The 23,226-nt window shown below is 30.4% G+C and overlaps 1 protein-coding gene across 1 annotated transcript in view; it reads right to left on the reverse strand.

Annotated features, from left to right (window-relative positions):
- vg (vestigial) overlaps window positions 1-23,226 on the reverse strand; it is a 197,200-nt gene that overhangs the window by 79,597 nt on the left and 94,377 nt on the right. The window contains exon 3 of the mRNA XM_014419813.2: window positions 21,228-21,398. Within this exon, the coding sequence (XP_014275299.1) occupies window positions 21,228-21,398 (171 nt within the window). The remainder of the gene's footprint in view (window positions 1-21,227; window positions 21,399-23,226) is intronic.

The raw sequence follows: 23,226 nt of genomic DNA on the forward strand, positions 1-23,226 counted from the left end.
AGAGGAGAGAAAAGATTATAATAAATAAAAAAAATCAAACCCAAAGTAAATTAATATCTTAAATCATTCCTATTAACAACACTAAGGTAATAATAAACAACATACAAAACTTCGCTGTTGTCTTAAAAGTTTTTATTACTTCATTGATCCGTCATTGATACAATTGTAAATTGTTAATCAATTCTCATTGCTTCAGCCATTTATGACAAATCAATACATATCTGTTTTTTATTTTTAGATGAAAATTAAATAGTATAATTAAACATTTATCCGATTATTTGATAGGAATGTATAAATTCAACTAATTTACTGATTAAATTGCGGGTTAAATAAAATAACATGTCTTTCTTAACCAAATCTATGTTCTTCGTAGATAATGGCCTATGCATTTTCAAATAAAAAAAAATATATTTTATTATACTATCTGATCTTGAGATTTCGGAATCGTCCCCACTTCAATATTCCTTTTAAATTCATAAAACCCTATAATTATACAGCTAATGCTAGATTTGTTAATTGCCTAATTCTTAAAGATATGTTATCGTAACGTTATCATCGGTAAAAGTGTGAAATGACCAAGTCTAGAACGATAGTACACTATACTTACTAGGATAGTACATACTGTAAAGAAAAACAACACCTTTATATGATGGAAATTTAATTTTTAAAACGCTTTTTGTTTCCCTTTTAATTTCAGAGGCATTAACAGCTAAGTTGTTTCACGCTCTCCCAAAGGATTGAATACTTAACCTCCTTCAAATTGGAACTTCTCCATATGTTGACTTGAGACATGAGTTTGCCTGTAGGATACGGAAACTCGCGCTCATCCCCCCTAGGTCCTTCTTCCCTCATCACCATCAGGAACCACTCCTACCAGGAACAAGAGGTTTGTTTCAAGAGGCAGTCCGGAACGTGGTTACGCCAGTTGTAACTAAGTTTCGGACTGATAAACGGGAGGTTTCTTTACCTTTAGGTTATCCTTTATCATTGACTGGAAATGTTTCATATTGAAGGGAGAACGTTTGCCACTGCTTGAACAACAACAAAAACTGTTGTAGGCACGTCCCTGGGCACATTTTATTACTGTATGATTAATACATAGTGCGTTATTTATATATTAATTATAAAACAACTAACCTATGCTTTCAAATCCCACAAGGAAGAGGTTTGTTTTTAGCGAAGTGTCTCTGTCTTGTACGAAGACGAAACCAGTGTCGCAGGAAGCTTGCATCTGTTAAGTGTTAACCTCCAATTAATACTATCCCTATTGGTCTAATTTTATGTTAAATAAAAAAAATTAGTATTTACTTCGATCATAATGAAAACAGAATAGTTGTTAAAAAACTTTATATCTTCCCTTAATAACAAATATAATAATTTAGCTAAATTGGTTCAGTCATTATCTATGAAAAGTTGAAAAAAAAAAAAATGTTTTGATCAACCATGTTGTTTGATGACGGGACTGGGAAGTATTGCTCAACATTTTCTTAGCGTACTAAATAACAATAGAAAAAAAGTTTGGTTGAAATCTGTTCAGCCGTTTTCTCTTAAAAGCAACCAAAAATGTCTCGACAGGCAAATCCAAGTGAAAAATATTACTTTATTTATGATGCTTCAATAATCATCAATAAAACTTATGTATCTACAACAAACAAAATTTGATGAAAGTTTTTTCTTACAATCTATATGTCTTCCAATTTGAGAAAATATCTCGTCTCGTGCACAGACCAGCGTTCTTGTTCTGTTTTTTTATCGGAGATTTCAAACACCGAAACTGTGAAAGAAAACAGTGAATAGATTCCAAATGCTAATAACAACTCCAACAATAAATTGACTGAGTGAACTATTTCCTCGGGCTTTTCCATCATCGTGGTAAAACCCTGAAGAATGATATAAACAGCAGGAGGAAAGAGGAAGGTGGCCAGGAGGGAGTGGTTGTACAAGAACTGGTAGCCGGCGACTGCAATGGCCAGTACACCCACGATGATGTCCAGGAGGCCGAAGATCATCACAGCAGACATTAAGTCTTGGAGCATTGGTAACCATGAGCAAACCTCTCGGCGTTTGTATGTTAGGTTAACACAGAGCATATGGTATTTAACCTATGTTCCAACAACCACTTTTGGGAGGGAACTACCCGTACTGCGCTCTATTTACACATTCAGATTGATAACCCGGATTAGGCGAGATTTGAAGGGTACTTCAAGAAAGAGTGACAATAAGAAAGTAAATATTAATTAATTAAATAGAATTCTGTTAAATTGAAGAATTTACTAAGCTGATATTATTTATTTATCCAAGTTCAAAGACCAAAAATATCTAATTCATTTCGAAATGTTTTAAAATCTCTAAAATTAGTCAGTTATTATCATATTAAGAACTCAACGGATCAGAGAACAATCTCGCAAATTGAGACGACCCGATGTATAGAGATAAGGTGGAGGGTATTTATTTTGTGTTAGGAGGAGCGGTGCACTTGCACTCACTGCCGGGGCGATAAGATAGCAGTCGCTCGCTAATGTTCTTTGATTTTTGTTCAACCTTCTCTCCCTCCATACACCCTCCTCATGAAATGCTCTCAGAAGAAATTTAAATATAAAAAAAATATCAACATATATCTTATGAATAATTTTAAAATATATCGAAATAGTCCCTAAAATTTTATCTGAAACTAAATGTAAATAATGGAATCGATAATAAAGTTTATATTGAAATATACTATATACCAATATTGATGTTATTATCGAAATTAAAATATATATTACTAAATATCAGTAATTTTCAATTAAATATTTCTGACGATTGTATGTTTTTAATTATGTTAGTCATGATTTTGAAATTCAAAGCTATAAATATTTCTTTATTAGGTAGATGAAAATTGTTATTTTATTTTATTGTAGTCACTATTTTTTACATAATAGATATTATGTACTGTATTTTTTAAAGGTATCAATTATATAAATATATTCTTATTTAGGTGTTGATTACTAATTAACAAAAATGCATTAAGTATGTAAGGCGAACAATATAGTTAATACTGGTTAACATTCTGGAAATTTTTAACAAACCAATTTTTGTACCTCTCTATTCAACTTTTTTAAAGTATTATCTTCAACTCAACTATTATCAATAAAATATTTTATGTAGTTAAAACTATCTAATTTAAGTTTTTGTGTGTATCATTATTATAAGGGTTTAAAAAACACCAATGTTTGACTATTTACACATCTGTATAATATATTTATGAATTTTCTAATACATTTCAAGAGAAGAAATGCAATAGTTAAATTATTTCTTGTAAAAAAGAGTAGATGATGTTAAGATGACATTAACCACTGCATGTGTCATAGATATTCAACAAGTTTATTTATGGATTTTTAATTGTCGAACCCTTCTGAACATTTTTTTTATGCAATATCGATATTTTTCCAATCTGAAAGTAATTGGATACTTACTCACCAACATCATAACTCTGAATTAAATATGAAGAAAAAGATATTAGCTAAGGATCTACTTCTACCACATTTGCTATGTTCAACCGAATACTCATTTCATCGCATTTCGTCAATGACTAATACTAATATTTAACTCAAGCATTTTTACTAATCCATTTAATTTTTATTTTAAAAAAAAGTTTACGGTACAAGCTATAAAATACCTCAAAATAAAATTTAAAGAAAAATCGTTTGTCAGATGTGCCACTATTCAAGCAAAGCAGCGACATTTTAAAATGTTTAATGAATTTTGTTTTTATACAGGGAGCACAGATTTTTCTTAAAATTAAAGGTTAATAGATTAATGAAGATGCAGGGGTTGAATAAAAACAATATTAATAAATAATGGAAGAAATACAATGACTATTGGGTTAGAAATCACAAGACTTAAAAGCCTTCTTTAATTTAGAACTAAGGTGTATTAGATGATGGTATAGTATTTCTAATTATATCTGCACTGCCCACTTTCACAGACTAATTGTTAAGTTTCAAACAAACGATTACGAATCAACGACTTCTTTAATGGAGACCCGTAAATCAGCATTCATTAAACCATTAAATTTTTTTACAAATTAGAATACACTGATTTTGTAGTACTTGTTAATTATAGAATCGCCAAGTTCACGTATTCATGTAAACAAAACTGATTTTTATTTATTTTTGACATAAAAACCTTCAATAATTAGATATATTTTTCTTTAAGTTCAATACGCGACATGAATTCTGCTATGGTGGCTAGGCAATTACGATTTGTCCCTTGTCTTCTTTTATTTCCCCATTCAGCTGATCCCTCATAATATTTCGATTTCTTTCGTACTCGCTAATGTTTTTCGATCAGGAAACTGATATTCATGCACTACAGTTAGATGTTTGAAGCCCATTTTTTATAAGTCCATACATTCTTTCCATGAATCTGATACAGCTACACTACTCGGATGTATTCTTCTTTCGATTACTTCCGACAATGTGGATTCTGATCTGTCTTTAACTAATTCCAAAAAAAACATTCATAGGTTTCTCGGCAAATCCCTCTGAAAAGCCATTGTTGAGGGAGAACGCGTTCAACGTTATAATTCATATTCGTAAATAAACTTTTGTCTATTCCCACAAATTTATCATCTCTCCTCAGGTAAATATGATTTTTTTTTTTTCAAATTTCTGCATACACCTTCCACGAAGGTAATTATTACAATCAACCTAAGTGGGTGAAGCTATTTCTTAATGTTTTAAATGTTATTTTATTCTTGTTAATTCCTTAAACTATGAATCTGAATCACAGCATGAAATGCCTTAGTCCTTATTCCGATGCTTTTCCTAAAACTTCTTTTGTAGCATCTCAAATAAGTTTTGTTACAAAAATAAATGAAAAAAAAATTATTATTCTGGGACTAGGTCCCTTTAGAACAATTACAAAGGCAATTTTAATTTTATAATAACCTATGTATAGAGAGAAAAAAAATTAGATTAATTAGAAAACTAACTGATTAAGTAAAAACAAAACAAAAAGTTAATTACAAAATATTTGTACTATTATATTAATGGGTCAAATTGGTGAAGCAAAAGGTAGTGAAATGTTAATATTAAAATATGATATGAAAATTTATATAATATGAAATTAATATCAAGATTAATTTTCATCATTCGTCATTTGAACATACCCTCATTCTTGGTAAAAGTTCTTTATCATGAAGGAACGCAATTACCGTTTTTTCATCATTAAATGATTTTTAAGATGTACATTATATGGTTAATTTTTAAAATACGACATTTATCAATAAACAAATAATGAACTATAATTAACAAGGACCTATTTTTTAATTATTTTATTTAATCATATTTATGCTCTATTATAGTCTTGAGGGATTTCATTTTTCAATAAGAATACACTTATCAGTAATAGGATTAATAATAGTTATTATTATATTATTTTTTATTGTTATTATAATTATTCAAATTATATCAATTTATTTAATTTAACTGTACTAATTAAAGGCGATATTCAAAAATAATTAATAATTAAAGAAATTAACGATATAGGAATTAATTATAATGCGAGCGTCTTCTGACATTTTTGAAAGTTGAATATAATTGCTGAACGGCTTATGTCTGTTAAGGTTCGGCTTATATAAAAACGAAAATGGTTTTGATAATTTCTTAATTATCTCCAAAGATTCCGAAAAAAATTGATAAAACAGGTGTGGAGGTAATTGGGGGGAAAAAAGAGAAAGAAGAGATAAATTTATATAAAGGCTTTGCTACACTCCTAACCATCTGCAAATAGTCTCGAGTGAGTGGCACTGCCTTCACGTGTTATTAACCAACATTTTTTTAACGTTTAATGGGCCTCGGTGCTTGTTAGTTCAGTAAATGAGAACCGAGATGCCTGCAGTTAATGCCACTGCACTGTTGATTATTAAAAATAACAACTAACTTTTTGATTTGTTGGTATTTCGTGGATTAAAATATATCTATACGTTATGTCACTATATATATATTTACTGACTGCCCTACAGTATACTTTAATAATGTTGCTCTTAGCCCTCTAGAACAGATCCGCTACCTTGGACTACATCTGGACAAACAACTAACTTGCAATCCTCACACAAAGACAAAAAACAGCACGTCGAATCCGACTACTACAACTAAAAAATCCTCAATGGTCCTTACTTTGTCACAAATAAGATCATACATAAAGACCTTAAGGTTCCATATGTAACCGATCTAGCCCGAACCAGATATCATTCCTTCCTATATAAACTCTCTAAATACCCACACCATTTGTTTCTAACCTCGCTTCCATTCCATTCCTAACAATCCTCCGAGGCGCCTGTAAAGAAGATGACCACGAGACCTGCTAATGTAAAAACGTCATTTTAGTGCTACTAAAATACTGGTAATTTCTCTACACGACTGTATCACTCCATTATAAACTAAAATCAAATTTACTGGATGTTTGTACATGAATGTACAGTCGTAAATAACAATAAATAAATAAATTAACAAATATATACATATATTTATTTATTATAACAAACATAAATATGGAATAAATAACAATGTATATATGAAATTTCCAGATAAACTAATTTTCACTAACCGAGATTAGTTAATAATTTGATTGAATAATTCGTTACTTGAACACATATATAATAATTTACCAAACTGTTCTAGATTTGAAGGAACTAACCCCTTTTTCATGTCAGAAGTTGGATAAATGTAGGAGCTGAAGAGATCTGTTTATGTTGTTGTTTACAGGCGTAAAATCTTTTGGTCATCAACGCATATGGCGATCATAATTAACTTACAAACACCACACACGCACGCACACACAAACACACATGGTTCGAACGAATGTAAAAGAGGAAAGTGATTCATACATTGTAAAAATTAATAATAAATAAAAAAATTAAAATCGAAGAGGAGCTATAATTCATAAAGAAGGCGGTGAGCTTTTAAAAATTTAAACACTAATGTAACTTTTGCTTAATCGTCTGTGAGAGCTTCTGACCTCGTAAGGAGAGTATGACCTATTCTCAAGCGGGCCAGAGCAACTTCCTCCTTGCGGCAGCTGTGGTAAGATGTCGACCATGGTTTGATAATGGTTGATTGAGAAGAGATCTGAGTCCGGGGTTTAGATAAATTCGTTCGCCTCATCTGTTTTCACTGATATTCGCGGTTCGACATTTTCTTACTCGCTTATCCTACAAACCAGTTGCAGATTAAACTAATGCCTGAAAACCATTATAACTATTCGATAATATGTTACTTCTGAATGGGACGTATATTTTTGTTTTCTGTCATTGATATGTTGATATTGATGAAGGTTTTTAATTAGTGACTAGTTTATAATTAGTCTATTTATTAGGTGCTGAGTTTTTAAATTGTTTGTCTGTACATAGTTTATTGAAAAATACGAAAGCAATCCCTGAAAGTGTGAAAAAATTTGACATTTGCTCAACCATTCATTTATGAAAAAATTACCAAGAATGAAATAACAATTACATACATCCCCCTTTTGATTTGAATAGTTAAGAAATTTGGAGGATGCTGATGATTTTATTCAATTTTGAAATAGGTAAAGAAAGCTAGAAAAAATTTATATATATGTAAATTATATTCATAATTTAGCTGAGGATGCTACAAATGCCTTCCTTCTCTCCTAGCGGATGATAGTTTAACTATAAGGAGGAGGTTATATTGTGTTGTTTTCAAATGATGAGCTTTTGTTTATAATTATAACTTTGTAAAGATCCCTTCAGTAACTTGTTGCAGTTAACTCTTATATTCATTAAAACTGTGGAAAGGGACTTTTATTCTATTCTATTGTTTTAGGTAAGATGGACAGTATTTCTACTTTGATGTATTTTACTTAGTACTTCTGTTATAGCTCTGTAACTTTTATTTATAATAAACTATTGTTGTAGCAATCGTCTACTGTCTACTTTCTTCAGAATTAAATTATCAACTATCTTTTTCTCATAACCTTCAATATAAATTTGGTGAATGTCGTGATCTAATACGAACAAATGACTAATTCCTTCACCAAGGCGCCATTGGTTCACTTTTGTGTTTTCTTAATTTTTTAATATTTCATCAAGTGCGGCTGACATCTAAAATGTAACCGGAACCAGAATTTAAAAGGTAATTGGTGATTTTTTTGTGCAGTTTATTAGAACTTTTAGTTGTTTTTTTTTCAATAATAATTAATAACAAATCAATAATAATAAACTTTCTGAGAGAACTGCCCAAGTGAATAATCACACGTTTGTGATGATAACCTTAAACTAATACGACAAATACAGAATTCCATTTATTTTAAATGAATGCTTTCATTTTTTTTTTCAATATTTACTGATGGAGGTAGTATAAATATTTTTGGGGCGTAAGATAAATTAACAAGGCCGGGTTCTTAGCTTTCCCCGCAGGTGTGTTGCCATTAGTTCTACGTTAAATGCCATTTATTTTAGCGACATTAACGAGATAAAGTACTTTTTGTTTACCCGCTTTCTAATTCTTTGTCATTTCGCAATATGTGATTGGTTTTGAGTTGTTGGAACTGTTTTAGAAAAAAAGTCAAGGGACTAATTTACTCAAAACCTCAATCAGTTACGTTCGCAAAAGGCATAATACTAAACACCAAAAAATCGGCAACTATTTTATTACCAAACTGAAACATTTTGGATGTGACATTCAAATCCTTTATCCTTCGTTTTATTATAGGCCTACTTGCCCCACGTTCCCTAGGGGGACTCGGGATCTTAACTCCTAAGATTGATAAATTAACATCAATTAAGAAGAGATAAAATCGGTTCAAGAAAGATTGAGCAATTTATCACTGATGTTCATGAAGAAAAAGACTTTAAACAAGTAATTCATGATTTCCTATTAAAAATCATGACCTACTGTACATTTTTTTAATTTATTCATTCAAATATACAAGTATATTAAATAGATATACAACAAGTAAATGTGATGTTGTAGTACAATGGCATGTAACGATCTTGTGGAAAATCTACCCATTAGTAGAACTCGATTAAAAATATTTAACTTTTTTTTTTTAATTTTTGTTACATTTTAAATAATAAATAAAGAAATAGTTAATTAGTAAATCTGTTATATCTGTGATAACTCAAAGTTTTTCAGGAAATTAGTTCTCTAATTTGAAGACCCCGGGCCCCAATAAGGCACTTTCCTCCATCAGGCAATAGCAACTAATTCTTGCTCAGACCGATTTAAGAAAATTAATTTGTCCTGAATTTGAAAATATTTTCAATTTTCAATTTTTTTTTTTAAAATGGCTTTTAGATCATTTTCTGTAAAGGTTGTGAAAATTAGTTTTAGTTTTAATTTTTGTTCCTATTTAGTTTTCATTATAATACAAAATGAAACCTTATCATTATTTATTTCAAAAACTATTGATAGTAGTTATTTTAATTTGCATATATGTATTCAGGTATAATTGCGTTCTAGATGATATATTTTGTTTTTTATTTTATTGATTCACTTTAATTGTGTTTACGTTAGTTGTTTAATTATTTTACTACTTATGTTTTAATTATTATTGTATATTTTATTTTATATTTATTTTTCTATTCTTTATTTTCATTCATATTTTTTAAAATCTTTTTTGTATATAAACAATATAATAGAATAAGTACAGCCTTAATTCTCACTGCCCTTGACTGTAGCAGATTGTCTTATATAATTTAAATGTTATTTAAAAAAATCATTTATTGCAGCTCTGCTTGAATAATAACATATCTGAAAAAAAAATTCTGTTTTGTATTTGATTATAATGTGGATAGGATTAATTTCGTAACAACTCTAATAGCTTTAGGAAAATCTGTATGATTATATCAGTAAAGAAAGTAATAGCTGTCAGTATACGGTACTATCTTTATATCGTCCAATTCTAAATAAATTTAAAAAAATGTTTGTTTGTTTCCAAGGGCGTACCCAAGATTAAAACAAGGGAAGGGCAATCTATATTAAATCAGGTTGTGTCATTTCAACAGGAAAAAGGCAAATGAAACCAAAATTTTTAAAAAATTATAAATAATTATAGCAGTACTTTATTAGTTAGTATAATTAGTATTTTTGAAAAACAATTAATTTTTATTAAATTAACATTTTTTACCACATTTTTAACATTAAGAGGGAACGAGAGCCTCTTTGTAAGATGTATCACTACTCAATTAAATCAGCGATACAGTAAGTATTTAAAGTCTAATGAAATGAAGTATCGATGAAATTACCAAGAAAGTAGCCACAACTTGAAATAGTAATTAGTGCTGAAAAATTCGTGCTGAGTTGCAGGTATTAAAAACGAAGTAAAGCTCAGAAACACAAAGCGCCCGCCAGTGGAGTATCTATCTTATTGGTAAGATTTAATAATATTTAATCTGAGAAGAAGTTTATTAGCAACTGTAGAAGACTACTTCTAATTGCAGCTATGGCGGATCAAAGAGGGCCGAATAAAGAATGCGCCTTTGGATCCGAAAATTGAGTAAAAGAGGAGACGGCGTATGGAGGCAGGGGAGAAGAAAGGAGATACCCCCTCCAAAGATCAAACGGGCCGCCGCTAATAATCCGCCCATTTACATTTTATATACCGCCTGTGCTTCTTATATATCTCCATGGCGGGGATATCTCCACTCCGTAGGCCTGTATCTCTAGTCCTCCCTCTCTAGCCTTTCTATAGTTTATTTTAACTATTCTACATGGGTAATGATAATTGGAATCCCTCAAGAGAATAATTAAACTTTTAGAGTAAGAGTTTTTGGGGCTGAGAAATGAATTGTTGGAATATTTTACAAGAGAATAAACTCTGATTAAAAAAAAAAAAAAGTGTTAGGGTTTTTATTTAATTTAAAATAACAAATATTAAAAGATAATGTTTAGATAAAAAGATAACATATTTATTAAAAATCCAACTAAACAAAAACCCAACTTAGTGTGCAGATCAGTGAGCTTGTGTTCAAATCATCACTATTTTTGTGATTTTCGAAAAAAAAAAATTTAAACACCGGCAACACGAAAATTGTGAACAAAATATTATTTTTATAGTAAAAAGTATTACTATAAAAATTTCTAAAGAGAGTGGTGGCACAGTGGTAAGGCACTATGCTACTCTAATAGTACAAGAACCGGGAAGAAAAAAAGGCAGTTATCTCACCCCAATTTTTGATTACTTTAATGAAAACTATGTATAATTACTAGTGAAAGTTGATGAGTCTGCTAAGTATAGGTAGGGGGAATAAAAAATGGCGGCAGTTTCAAAACCTTAAAAAAATACATTAATTTTTCATTCGGAGCTGTATATCATAAAAAGTACCAATAACACTAGAAAATCTAAGAGAACGTTATTTAAAGAAGAGTAAATTTTCTGAAATATTAGCCCTAAAAGAGTTATTTACGTCCATTAGTTCTCGAGATATAGCTTTTTAAAAAGCAAAATTTCTGAAAAATCTACTGCAAGATTAATAATTAGTTAATTTATTTTGAGAAATCTATATTTCAGGAACTATGGGACGTACAGATATTTATTAACACTAAAATTAAAGCTAATTTAATGGACTATAAAGAAGTTTATTACCTTTACCTCCGTAGGCATGGTAGTTTTCATGATATTTGCTAAAATAAATTTATTTATAGTTGTTTGGAAAAAAAAAAGTTTGGTTTTCACTCTTCATTGAAGTTGGAGAGTCACATTCCTCCCAAGTTAGTTTTCTTGAATCAATTGCCAAAGGTAATTGTAAACAAAAATACCATTCTTGTACTTGTTTCCTCTAAAGTTTCACTTCAGTTAGTTGGGAAGTGGAAAGTACGGATGTTCCAATAACATCGGATAAAAAGTATCAACATACCTTCCAGTACGATATTTTAGGGTGACAAAAAAAATTAAATAAACATAGGGCCAAAAATTAGTAGAGGTAGAGGGAATATCGCATATTATAATCCCAATATTAACGGAACAGAGTATCAATGAATCAAATAAACATTATCGCAAGTGTGAACTAATTTAGACTATTTCCACTTCTGCCGAACAGTACCTCCTGATAGCTCACATGTTTCAAAGTCGGCATATCGAATAAAATGATTTTGAAAAAAGCATGCGTCCTTATAATTTTCCAGAATGTTCTATTCTGGTTTGGAATAGATTGAACAGATGCCACATTTGGAGCTAGTGCTATGCATTGAGATCAAAAATAGGATTCTTGCAAGTGTATTCGCCAGCTGACACAAGTTCCAACAGCTTTACCAATGCCAACAACTTCTTGGCCAGGAGTTTGAGTGACAAGGGTAAGATGTCGAGGTTCAACCTTCAGGTAGCAATACTGGCGTTTTAAGATAAACCTAGGTTTGGACAGAATTACAAGTTTACACTTTGTTTTGAGGAAATCAATGAAAAAAGTATGTAGAACAATGGAATTTCGTGTATTATAAGAGTAACGTAAAAAATCTCCATCAGGTTTGGCCAATTTGGAATCATAAATTTCTACTGGTACTTTTTCTAGAAATATTCTGATAATGATTTCTTTTTCGTTAATGTATCCATATTAATTTTTCACATAAAGATATGAACAGTACATAATTCATGTAAACTAATACAAAAAGATCTGTGATTAATAAAATGAAAACACCAGTAAATAAGGAATGTGTAATATGTTTGGAACGAAAACAAATGAAGTAACTTAAAAATGATTAAAAAGGATGTCGAGCCCTGAGGTACCTCCAGTCGTAAATGTCGTGAAGAGGAGGTCAGGGTTAGAATAGGTCACACGAGGCTCACTCATTCGTCTCTTATCTCAAAACAAGGGCATCCAAATAATAATAATGTAAGCATGAACAAAAAAAAAAATCAATGGCTAAAGAATGCGTAATGAGGAATCTTTTTTTATCGTTTCCCAAAATATCGAAATGTATAAACCATAATTTTAAAAATGACGTTTCAATTAAAACGTTTTAGAAATCGGGAAGTTTTTGTATATTTTTGACCGTCAGTGTTTTGTGTATTTTCTTTTCGAGAAAAATAAAAAGAGCGTTTAGGGGAAGTCCACAATCTATACAAATGAAATATAATTATTCATAAATAAAAAATTAAATGAATATATTAATCACCAGGCGTGGATTCAGGAGTAAACGGCCGCGCAGAGACCCGAATAGCAGATAGTACCAAACAGACCCCTGGGCATTAAAATATCTTTACCGAACTATTTTGGAAATGAGCCTCTAAATATATATTGTTTCCATAAAATAATCGAACGGATCTAAAAACAGGCTGTTACGTTTAAGACATTTAAGTTACACTCTCGAGCGTCTAAGTTGAGTTTTATAGAATTTTTTTTTTTGGCCCAGGCCTCCCGCCTGTCTTGATATGTTCCTGGCTACCATCTAATGCATGCCTCAATACATCTTGAATGTAAAAGAAATGTAGAGATTTGTTTAACATTCTCATTTCAAGCAATCCCCAGGTACTTAGGACAGAAAAAATATCCTGTTACATTATAAGGATATTATTTTACGTGGGAGTGACGGTAGCAGCATGGTAACGCGTCTGTCTGCCAACCCATAGATTGCGAGTTCGAGCCCGGCCCTACCCGGGATTTTTTCAAGCATAAAATTATGTAATACTGACTCACAACCTCCCCAGGGGCATTTGTGAGGCCCGTCAGCCAATGGGTGACACTCACAAAAAAATAGCCGTGGGAGTGACGGACCCACCCTAAGAAAACCACGTCAGAAAACGCGCGATGGATTTCTTAAGTACATCGCGCGAGGCCTTGGACCTCCACGGTCTGTCGCGCCAATGGAAAAAAAAATTTAACGATCTTTGTACCTTACGATGGTTATCTAACACCAACGAACCTAACAGCTCCTCCCTTCCCCCCCCCCTCCAGGACATAATAATTATCATAACACGCATCTTAATAGCATTATTACTCAAAAGACTTCATATTCATATCAAGAAAACATTATTGTGTCTTTATACAGGGTCATGAATGTTTGTTTTGTTTTTTACTTATTTATTGAAATTTACAACTGTATAAACAAAATACGATAAGTAAATGTGATAAATATTCCAGAACACATGATAATCTTGGGAAGAAATCACCCAATGGTGGTACTACAACTATTGCTTTAAATCAGAAGATCCCGTGGCCATCTACTTAGCATACGCCTCGGAGGATTATCAGGTATTTTTGAAGACGAGAGATTAAGAACTAATCGGTATGGGTGCTTTAGGATTTTTAAATGAAAGGAAGTACATATATTTCGAGCAATTTCGGTAACGTATGGGAATTAAGGTCTTTATGAATGAGTTTATGTAAGACGTAATAAGGTGCACTAAGAATTTTAAGCAGGATTTTGGATTATAAGGATTGGATAGGGGAGGAATTTGATGGTTTAGTGGAGCTCCAAACTCAATTCCGTATGTCCAAACAGATCTGATCATCATAATTTAGTGTAAGAGCTTTTGTAGTAAATGGAAAGCTTAAAGTGTTTGTCAAGTAGGTGTTGTAGTTATAGCAATCTTTCGTTTCATGCAGCCATCGAAAGCAGCTTCTTGTCAAGATGGAGTCCTAAGTAAGGAATATGCTTAGGATGTTTTTTAAAATAGTCGACTTGGTAATTAAACAATAACAAAATTATCATGATTTCATATTTTCGCTAAAAAAATAAATCAGAGGAAGGAAAACAAATGAAGTTGATCATCATTAACATTATGGGTACATTAATAAATTTAATATTAGGAATAGTATTAGAATTTTGATTTTTAAAAGGTTCTTTTAGAAGTAAATAGCAGACTCAGTAAACCCCAATAAATGGCTAAGAAACTTAGAAAACATAATCTCATAGTCCCAGCATGGAAAAAAAAAAGAACGAGAGAAAACAAAACAGAGAAATTATGAATGAAAACTTCACTGCATCCCTCTATTCCTAGAAAGCAAGGAAAGAAAAAAAAAACAGGTATTTCACCCCAATTTATGATTAGCTTAATGAAAACAACGTATAATTTGTTGTAAGAATAAATGTATCTGCCAAGTATAGTTAGTAGGAATAAAAAATGGCAGCTGTTTCAAAACTTAAAACAAAAAAAAGATTTTCATTTGGTGCTCTATATCTTTAAAACTACCAACAACACTAAAAACCTAATAGTACATAATTTAAATAAGAGTAAATTTGCTAAAATATGAGCCCTAAAAGAGCCATTAGTTCAATAGTTTCCGACATTTCTTTAAAAAAGTATCGTTTCATAAACAATGCACTGAAAAATCAGTAGATGGAGAATCCATTTTGGGAAATCTATTGCTCAAGGATTATTTGGCGTATAGATGTCTGCTAGCACTCGAATCAAAGCTAGTTTCTTGTGCTATAAAGTATTTATAAAGCTTGTTCCAGTTGATCTTTTTATAGGTTTACTATTTTTCGTAGGTTTTTATTAAGCAAACGTAAGTTGTTCGTACAAAACTTTATAGTACATTTTGTGAATATAATTTAGAAAATATGAAAACTACTATTCCTACTATTAGCACAATAAATTTTGTAAGATTTATCATCGTAGAAGTAGTAGTTTTGATGATATTTTCCAAATTTAATTCTCAAAATGTTTATTTCTAGTTGTTCGTACAGAACGTTTGATCTATAAATAACTATATCTTTGAAATTATTAGACGTACAGATGTCAACCAGTACTCAAATAAAAGGTAGTTTAATGTAGTATAAAGTTGTTCATAAAGTTTATCTTCTTAGGAGTAGTAGTTTTTATGTTTTTCTCATATGGAAATTTATCCGAACAATTAGAAAACAATTTTAGCAAATAAACCCTACTACGAACATAAATGTCATAAACTACTTTATAGTACATTAAACCAGCTGAAATATAGGTGTTGTCAGACATTTGTACATCAAAGGGTTCCTGAGATATAGTTATTCATAAATCTTTTGTCCGAACAATTAGAAATCAACATTTTGTGAATTTATTTTGGTAAATATCATAAAAAATACTATTCTTACGAAGATAAATGTTATAAACTACAATATAGTACAATCAATCAATATGATTGCTGGCTGACAACTTTACCTCTAATGGTTTCTGAGATATATTTTTCCCAAAATAAAGTTACTAGCCACTGATTTTTCATCATTTCGTTATGAAATGTTGCTTTTAAAAAAACTGTATATCGGGAAGTTTTAACCGCAAATAGTTCTATTGGGTCTCATATTTTAAAAAATTTACTCTTCTTTGAGTGATGTTATGTTACTTTTTATAGTCATGTAGGTAGTTTCAAAAATATGGAGCTCCGTAAGAAAAATTAATTTGTTATTTAACGTTTTGAAACAGCCGCCATTTTTTATTCCTACTAACTATACTTCACAGAAACATCAATTTTAACAAGTAACTAGCTATATATGGTTTTCATTAAAGTTAATAGAAATTGGGGTGAAATAACGGATATTTTTCTCTTCTCTGGTTCCTAACTATTCTCTTTTGTCATGTTAAGAACACTGATAATGGAAATTTTCTTAGAAAAATACTAGAAAATTCTTTTAGTTTAAATCTTCTTTCTTAAATTATACAGACTTTGCTATAAACAGAAATGAAGTATGTTTACAGAATACGTCCACTAATTAACAAGCAATCTGATACGAACAATGCAAATGGTATTGAGTGTGAGTATGCATATTTACAAGTTCAAAGTCAAGCTCTAAGGATTACTTAAGGTCATGAAACTTCCAGTCTTCATTCTAACTATGCAATTATGAAAACAAAAAGCTCATTAAACAATAATTTTATTCAAAAGTATATATGTGTAGAGTGGGCTCGATTTGCGGCGGAACACGCCGGTATTACTATATCTATAGTTATAAATAGTTAATAGTTAAATAGTTTAATAGTTAAATCTATAATTATAAATAGTTATTTATTTAAATTATTTATTTAAACACACATGTGCCTCCTACTTGTTATTATATTATTAAGGAATATTCTTCATGAAATATATTAAAAATAATCAAGAATAACGTCTAAACATTAAAATAATAAATACATGAGAAATAAATAAGTTGCTGACCATTTAAATGGTACAAATAACAATATTTTGTAATTATCCTATATGCAAAAAAAGAACTTTTATATTTTCCCATGTTTATAGGAAATTATTCTACACAAACAACATATACATTTTAAAAATTATACCAGAAAAAGAATTGTGATGTACGAAAGTAAATATTTCGTAGGAGTTCGCTAAAGTATTTATTTCCTTTTATCTTGCAGTTTTGTTTTGCAGGAGTAGTAACATATTATGTATGTAGTAACATGTATTAACATGAAAAAAAAAGAAAAACGGATATGTGAGAATTCCTGACATAACTACTACAAATATTTTTGAACACGATCCGATATCTTCGTGATAAACTATTATATTTTAAACTAATTATTTTTTGTCTAATCGTTGTCTACATACATCTGTCCAATGACGCCTCTTTAAACCTAAATCTGCCGGATCAGTCAAGACGCACTCCTCCCATCTACGTTTCGGTTTACCCTATGGACATTCACCTGTTTATTTAGTATTTATAAACATTTTAGGGACCTGTTCTGCACTAAGTCCAACACACATTTTATTCACCGCAATAATTTAATTATATTTAGTTAATGTAGTTCCCACGAATGCAGTTCGGCACTGTGTAGTCTTCCAAATTATCCAGTTAAATCATCCTTTTTCAGTCCGAATATTTTATTTCTAAAAACTTTAAAGAATGCAGTATTTTGATTTAATAATTAACAATCATATCCCGAAATTCTACTTTTCATTCTATAATAGCTTGAACATTTTTATGATTTTTCTTTACTGCGATTATTTAAGATCTTTTTCACTTTTGTCATTGCACATTTTTATTGTAATTTCTGTATTGTTTTTTGATTTTCTTAAAATATTATATTCTTCACTTTGTGAAAGAGGCCACATTTCGTATCCGTTAAGAACATTAGTATGAATAATAGTTTTGTAAATTTCAACTTTTAAGTTTCTTGACAGAAAGCGACAGCTAAACAATTTCGAAATTGACAAAACAAAAAAGCAACAAGCATTTCTAGTCTTTAGCCGCGGTTTTATTTTATAATCGTTTTTTTCCCTCGCCACCGTGGATCCTAAACACTTTAACCTCTCAACCAGTTCAAATATATTTCCTGCAATATTAGTATCGCCGAAATGGCTACCGCTTCTACTCGTACATTTCCAGATCTAGTTTCTTACCATACTTTATCAACAAAGATGCATTTACTATTATAGTTTCGTCGTTCGTACCCAATAATGCCAAATAATCAGCATGATAATTATTTTAAAATACACAAAAATATTCTAAAATGGGTCGGAATAAGAGAAAAACTTTGGAAACCAAGATAAATTATAAACATATAAATACGTTTCACAGATGAAAAATAGAAATAATGTAAGCTAATTTGATTTCCCCATAACGTACATAATTACACAGTCTACTTTGTCTAATGGGGAATAAAAATGTAAGTGGACACAAACTCCAGCAAGAGTGATATATCGTAAGGTAATATTATTTCGACCTATCAGCATGCTACATAATGCATGAGATACATAAACAAGAGGGAGTGCTACCGTAAGGAGCGGGAGAGAGGAATGCAGCGGCGACCGGTCAGCAAATGTCACGCAGCTCTGGTCCAGGTGTCGTCTTCCTGGAGCGTATCATCTCTCCAGTACTCTGGAGGAACTTAAGTGTCTCGGTGTTGAAATGATTAACGATTCGGGTTTATTTTATAGACTTAGCCGGCCGTTGATCGTTGGTCGAGGTAATAACAAGGAAATTGTTATTAAAATTAGATAATAAAGCATTGAAACAGTACTTCAAGAAACAAATAAGACTTCAAAATTAACATCAATGACTATACATACATAGTTGTATGCATGCTTAAGCGCGGGCTTCCCAAAAATTTGCTTATGTTGAAAGGAACATTATAGGTTAAAAAATTAATTTGTATTAAATATTTTGCAAATTATTATAATTTAATACTTCAATTTTATTATTCCAAAAAAAAAACCTACCATTTTTCCTTATGTGACTTCAAAACAAGTTCAGATTTTACCTTGCTTTGAAAAGCGTATATTAAATATTTTTTCTATCTATTTATTAATATTATTAACTTTATTACATAGTTTTTTTTTTATTTTACCAATTATAGGGCAATAGTTTGTTTTGTTAGGTCTACGAATGTCGTTATTAACTTAGCTTATTTTTATCTATTTATTTTACCTTATTTTTTTTTATTTATAACAAAAATATCTATGTAGTTAGAGGTGTCTTTTGTACAAGACTATATCTCCCCATAATCAATTGTTAAAAAAAAAAAAATGTAACGGTTTTATGAAACATGTAAGGCCCACTAGACCGGTCCAGCAGTAAATAAATAAATAAAAAAAACTATTACATAAAATACATCTAGTAAATGGGATATTAATTCTATTACAATTGCATGATACAAACTTTTGGAGAAAGAACCCATTGGTAGCACTCCAATAACATTTCTACATTTGAAGGTCTCTAGGTCATCTTCTATATTTTAAAAATTTAGACGATAACATAATTTATCTGTAGATGATATATGGATATAAAAGTGCAAACTAGGTTTAGAAGAATATGTTTAAGTGTGTTTGTTGATGAAATATGTTTAGAAGAAGGTGCTTGTTGATGAAAAGGTTGAAGATGAACATATATAGCTCGAAAAGTCCATTATAATAAAGATTTCGAAAAGTGAAAAAGGATTGAATATTTTCCAATATTTGAATATTTTATGCCAATCCGAGTTTAAGTTTTCGAGATATTTTAATGCTAATGTTCATGAAAAAACCCTATATCTTTTTATTTAAATTCTCGAAAATACAACATTTTTATTTTCTTATTTAATTATAACTATTAAACACAGTCGTAAAATTATAGCTTATAATATCATTCTTATTATTAGTACCAGTAGTGTAGTTGGGCGGAAACGGCGTCCCCACTCTACTTTATCCAAAAATCCTATATATTACTGGCGACCCGTGTTTTTTTCTGAGTTATAACTCAAAAATGGCTGACTGGGTTTTAACGATTTTAAATAGCTGTCAAATACACACTGACTTTAACGCTAAAATCGGTGAGCACTTCGGAAACCATCTTTTAAGGGCTGGGGCATTCTGGATCGCTTGGATTATTCAATTCTCAGAATATGGTAAGCATTCCCACCTTGGAACTTTACGACTACACCACTGATTTAATACATGTTCCACATTGATTTGCTTGCTTCATTGCAGGCGCTTTTTTTCACTTTTCGCCCCTCTATCTCAGAGTCGCTGCAATATACAATTCTGAATTATAGGTCATTACAAATAGGATGAAATACTGTACATTTTCTTTACTTACACTATGCAACTCTAATTTTTAATTTTTAAGATATTTTAATTCTAATGTTTATAAACTCATTATCTTTCCACTTCTGGCGCTATCTTTTGTAATTTTTATCTCTCTGTCTCGGTGTAGCGTCAAAATACAATTCTGAATTATAGCGCACTTCAAGGAGGATGAAATGCTGAACATTTTCTTCACTTACAGTTTGCAGCTACAATTCGAGATATTTTAATCTGATTGCAAAACACGTCGAGTGTTGCTCCCCTCTTCCCTAGTATTTTCATTTCATCTCAAGCGCGTCATGAAATAAATTTACTCTATAATTTTTCCCCTTAAATTGCGTAATGTCGGTAAAGAAGTTAACAAAAATAAAACTGTCTACTAACAATAAAATATATTAATATTATTGAATTTATATTTGTATTACTATTATTTGTATATTATGGAATTGATATTATTACATTATAAAATAAATATGAGGGAGTGGGTAGCTCATTGGTAATGCACCATGCTACTAATTCCAGTATCCAGCTGAGGCAGATAATCATTTTCTATTTAAATGTAGCCAAGGTTCGTGAGCCCGGAGGGTCTGCCCAGCCTCATAAAATGGGTACCCTTAATTGGGTAAAAATGTAGCGGTCGAACGCGATCAGGACCAACTCACATCCTTGCACAGCCGTTGCTCTAGTAACAGTACTTATTTAAAAAGTACTGCACCCCTAACCTTTTATGGGTTTTAGCAGTGCAGATTTAATTTTTTTTTTTTTTTTATAAAATAAATATTGTTTATGAATAATTTGTTATGGTAATTACCTTTGGATGCCTGGGGTGGTTTAGTGTCCGTGCTGAGTGCCCTGGAGAAGTGTTCATCTACCACGGCAGCCACGTCCCCCGTGTAGTGAGTGAACACGACGCAGTTGGCGGACACGTACTGGGCTCTGCTAGAAGACGTACTGTCTTCGTCTTCGTCGGTGTAGACCGACCCTGGAATAATTAGTGGCAATTAGGGAAAGTTAACAGAAATAAGAAAGTATTCACATATTGTTGAACTTGATTAGGTCATAAAAACAAATATTTTTATGCAACAGAATTATGCCTCGACATTATGAAAGTTATTTTTACTGTTCCTTTGGTACTTTCATTACTTCTAATAAAATATCAAATATCAATCAAAATGAATGAACAAAAATCTTAACCAGCATTGTTTAAAATAAAAGTATATATTGATAGAATTTTTTAAAATTTTATTTGTGACAGTTCTTTTTTATACATATGTGTATATAAATATACATACAAATATATATTTTACAGATCGTTTAGACCTTTCCCATTGGCCGCTTTCAAACTTTTTTCTTCTACATCCCAGTCAAATTATTAAAAATACTATTTCTACAAGTATTTGTTGTAGGTATCGGTCATTTTTGTCATCAAAGAAAAAATGATCAATGCTTACATATTATGGATAGAATAGTACTGTTACAAATGAAATAAATCAAATTTTATTTTTAACAATGTGGGTTTAATGTGATTACATTTGATTACAAGCAAAGAAAGTATCAAAAGAACTATAGAAAATCATAGTAAGAAATTGTGATCATTTTTAATATTTAATATTTATAAATGAGAGCGACTTAAAAAAATAAACAACCATAATAAAGTTTTTCAGGACGAAATATTAAATTTATATTAGTATCAATATACATCATAATCTTTCTGTAAGGTAATTTCACATAAATTTATATTACTAAATGAATAGTAAAATTCATGAGGTAGTTTCAGTTCATTAATTTAAAATAATTCAATAGTATTGTTACTGAGGTAATTTTAATAAAACCTTAATAACAAAATCGGTAGCATTTTGTAAGAATACAAATAATGAATAAATATGAGAAAACGTTTTACAATATTAACGGAAACTTTTCAATAATGCCTTTTAAACTGAATTTTTAAAGCATAAAAATTTCTCATGTGTTTTTGAATAGGTATATTGATACATTTTTCCTGACTATTATGATATATATTTTTTTGTCTCTTGTGGATCAGTCAATGACAAACAACTATACTGAGGCGATGTTTCGAAACTTTATTGTTCTCTTAGCCATGTCCTCCCTACATTGAAAAAAAAATCTTTTTATGATAATTTTTTTTTTAAACGCGGTATTTTTTTTTATTTACTTATTTAATGTGATTTACAACTGTACAAATACTAAATACAATCAGTAAATATGTGGAATGTTTCATTTGCACTTGAAAGTATTGTTACTCCTATCTTATATGTTCATGAGTTTGGAATAACATGAACATAAATTCTGCTTACCCGATTTTCATTAATATCCCGATTCATATTATTTTTGTTATGTAATCATTTTTTAGATTTCGTTTAAAAGTGTCTTTTTGGATGTATGAAATTTGAATCAATGTTCTGTTTCTCTTTAATATATATATTAAAAACAAATTAAATTGAAATGATTAATAATTGAAGTTAGCACTTTGATGCATTTGAGCAAGCATATCTATAACATGAACTACAGCGTTTAATAATAACTTGTTATAAGTCGATTCCCAATAATTACATTAGCTGTAGATGTCGGAGCTTAGTACGGTTTAAAATATGAAAAAATAAAGGAGTTTATCCTGCTAAGGAAATCCAGGAAGATGTTGGTGTCAATAACGAGCTATCAGGACAGTCAATCTATTGATTAAGTTGAAAAGTCTGAGGAAGTATTTTTGTTTTATTTCCTGCTGGAATACAAACGGTAGCAAGCAATATCAACAATTTTAGAAACTATTAAAAAATAAGTGAGTGCGGTTG

The sequence above is a fragment of the Halyomorpha halys genome, unplaced genomic scaffold (genome assembly GCF_000696795.3).
Source record: "Halyomorpha halys isolate HHAL.00 unplaced genomic scaffold, Hhal_1.1 Scaffold251.1, whole genome shotgun sequence".
Classification (NCBI taxonomy): domain Eukaryota; kingdom Metazoa; phylum Arthropoda; class Insecta; order Hemiptera; family Pentatomidae; genus Halyomorpha; species Halyomorpha halys.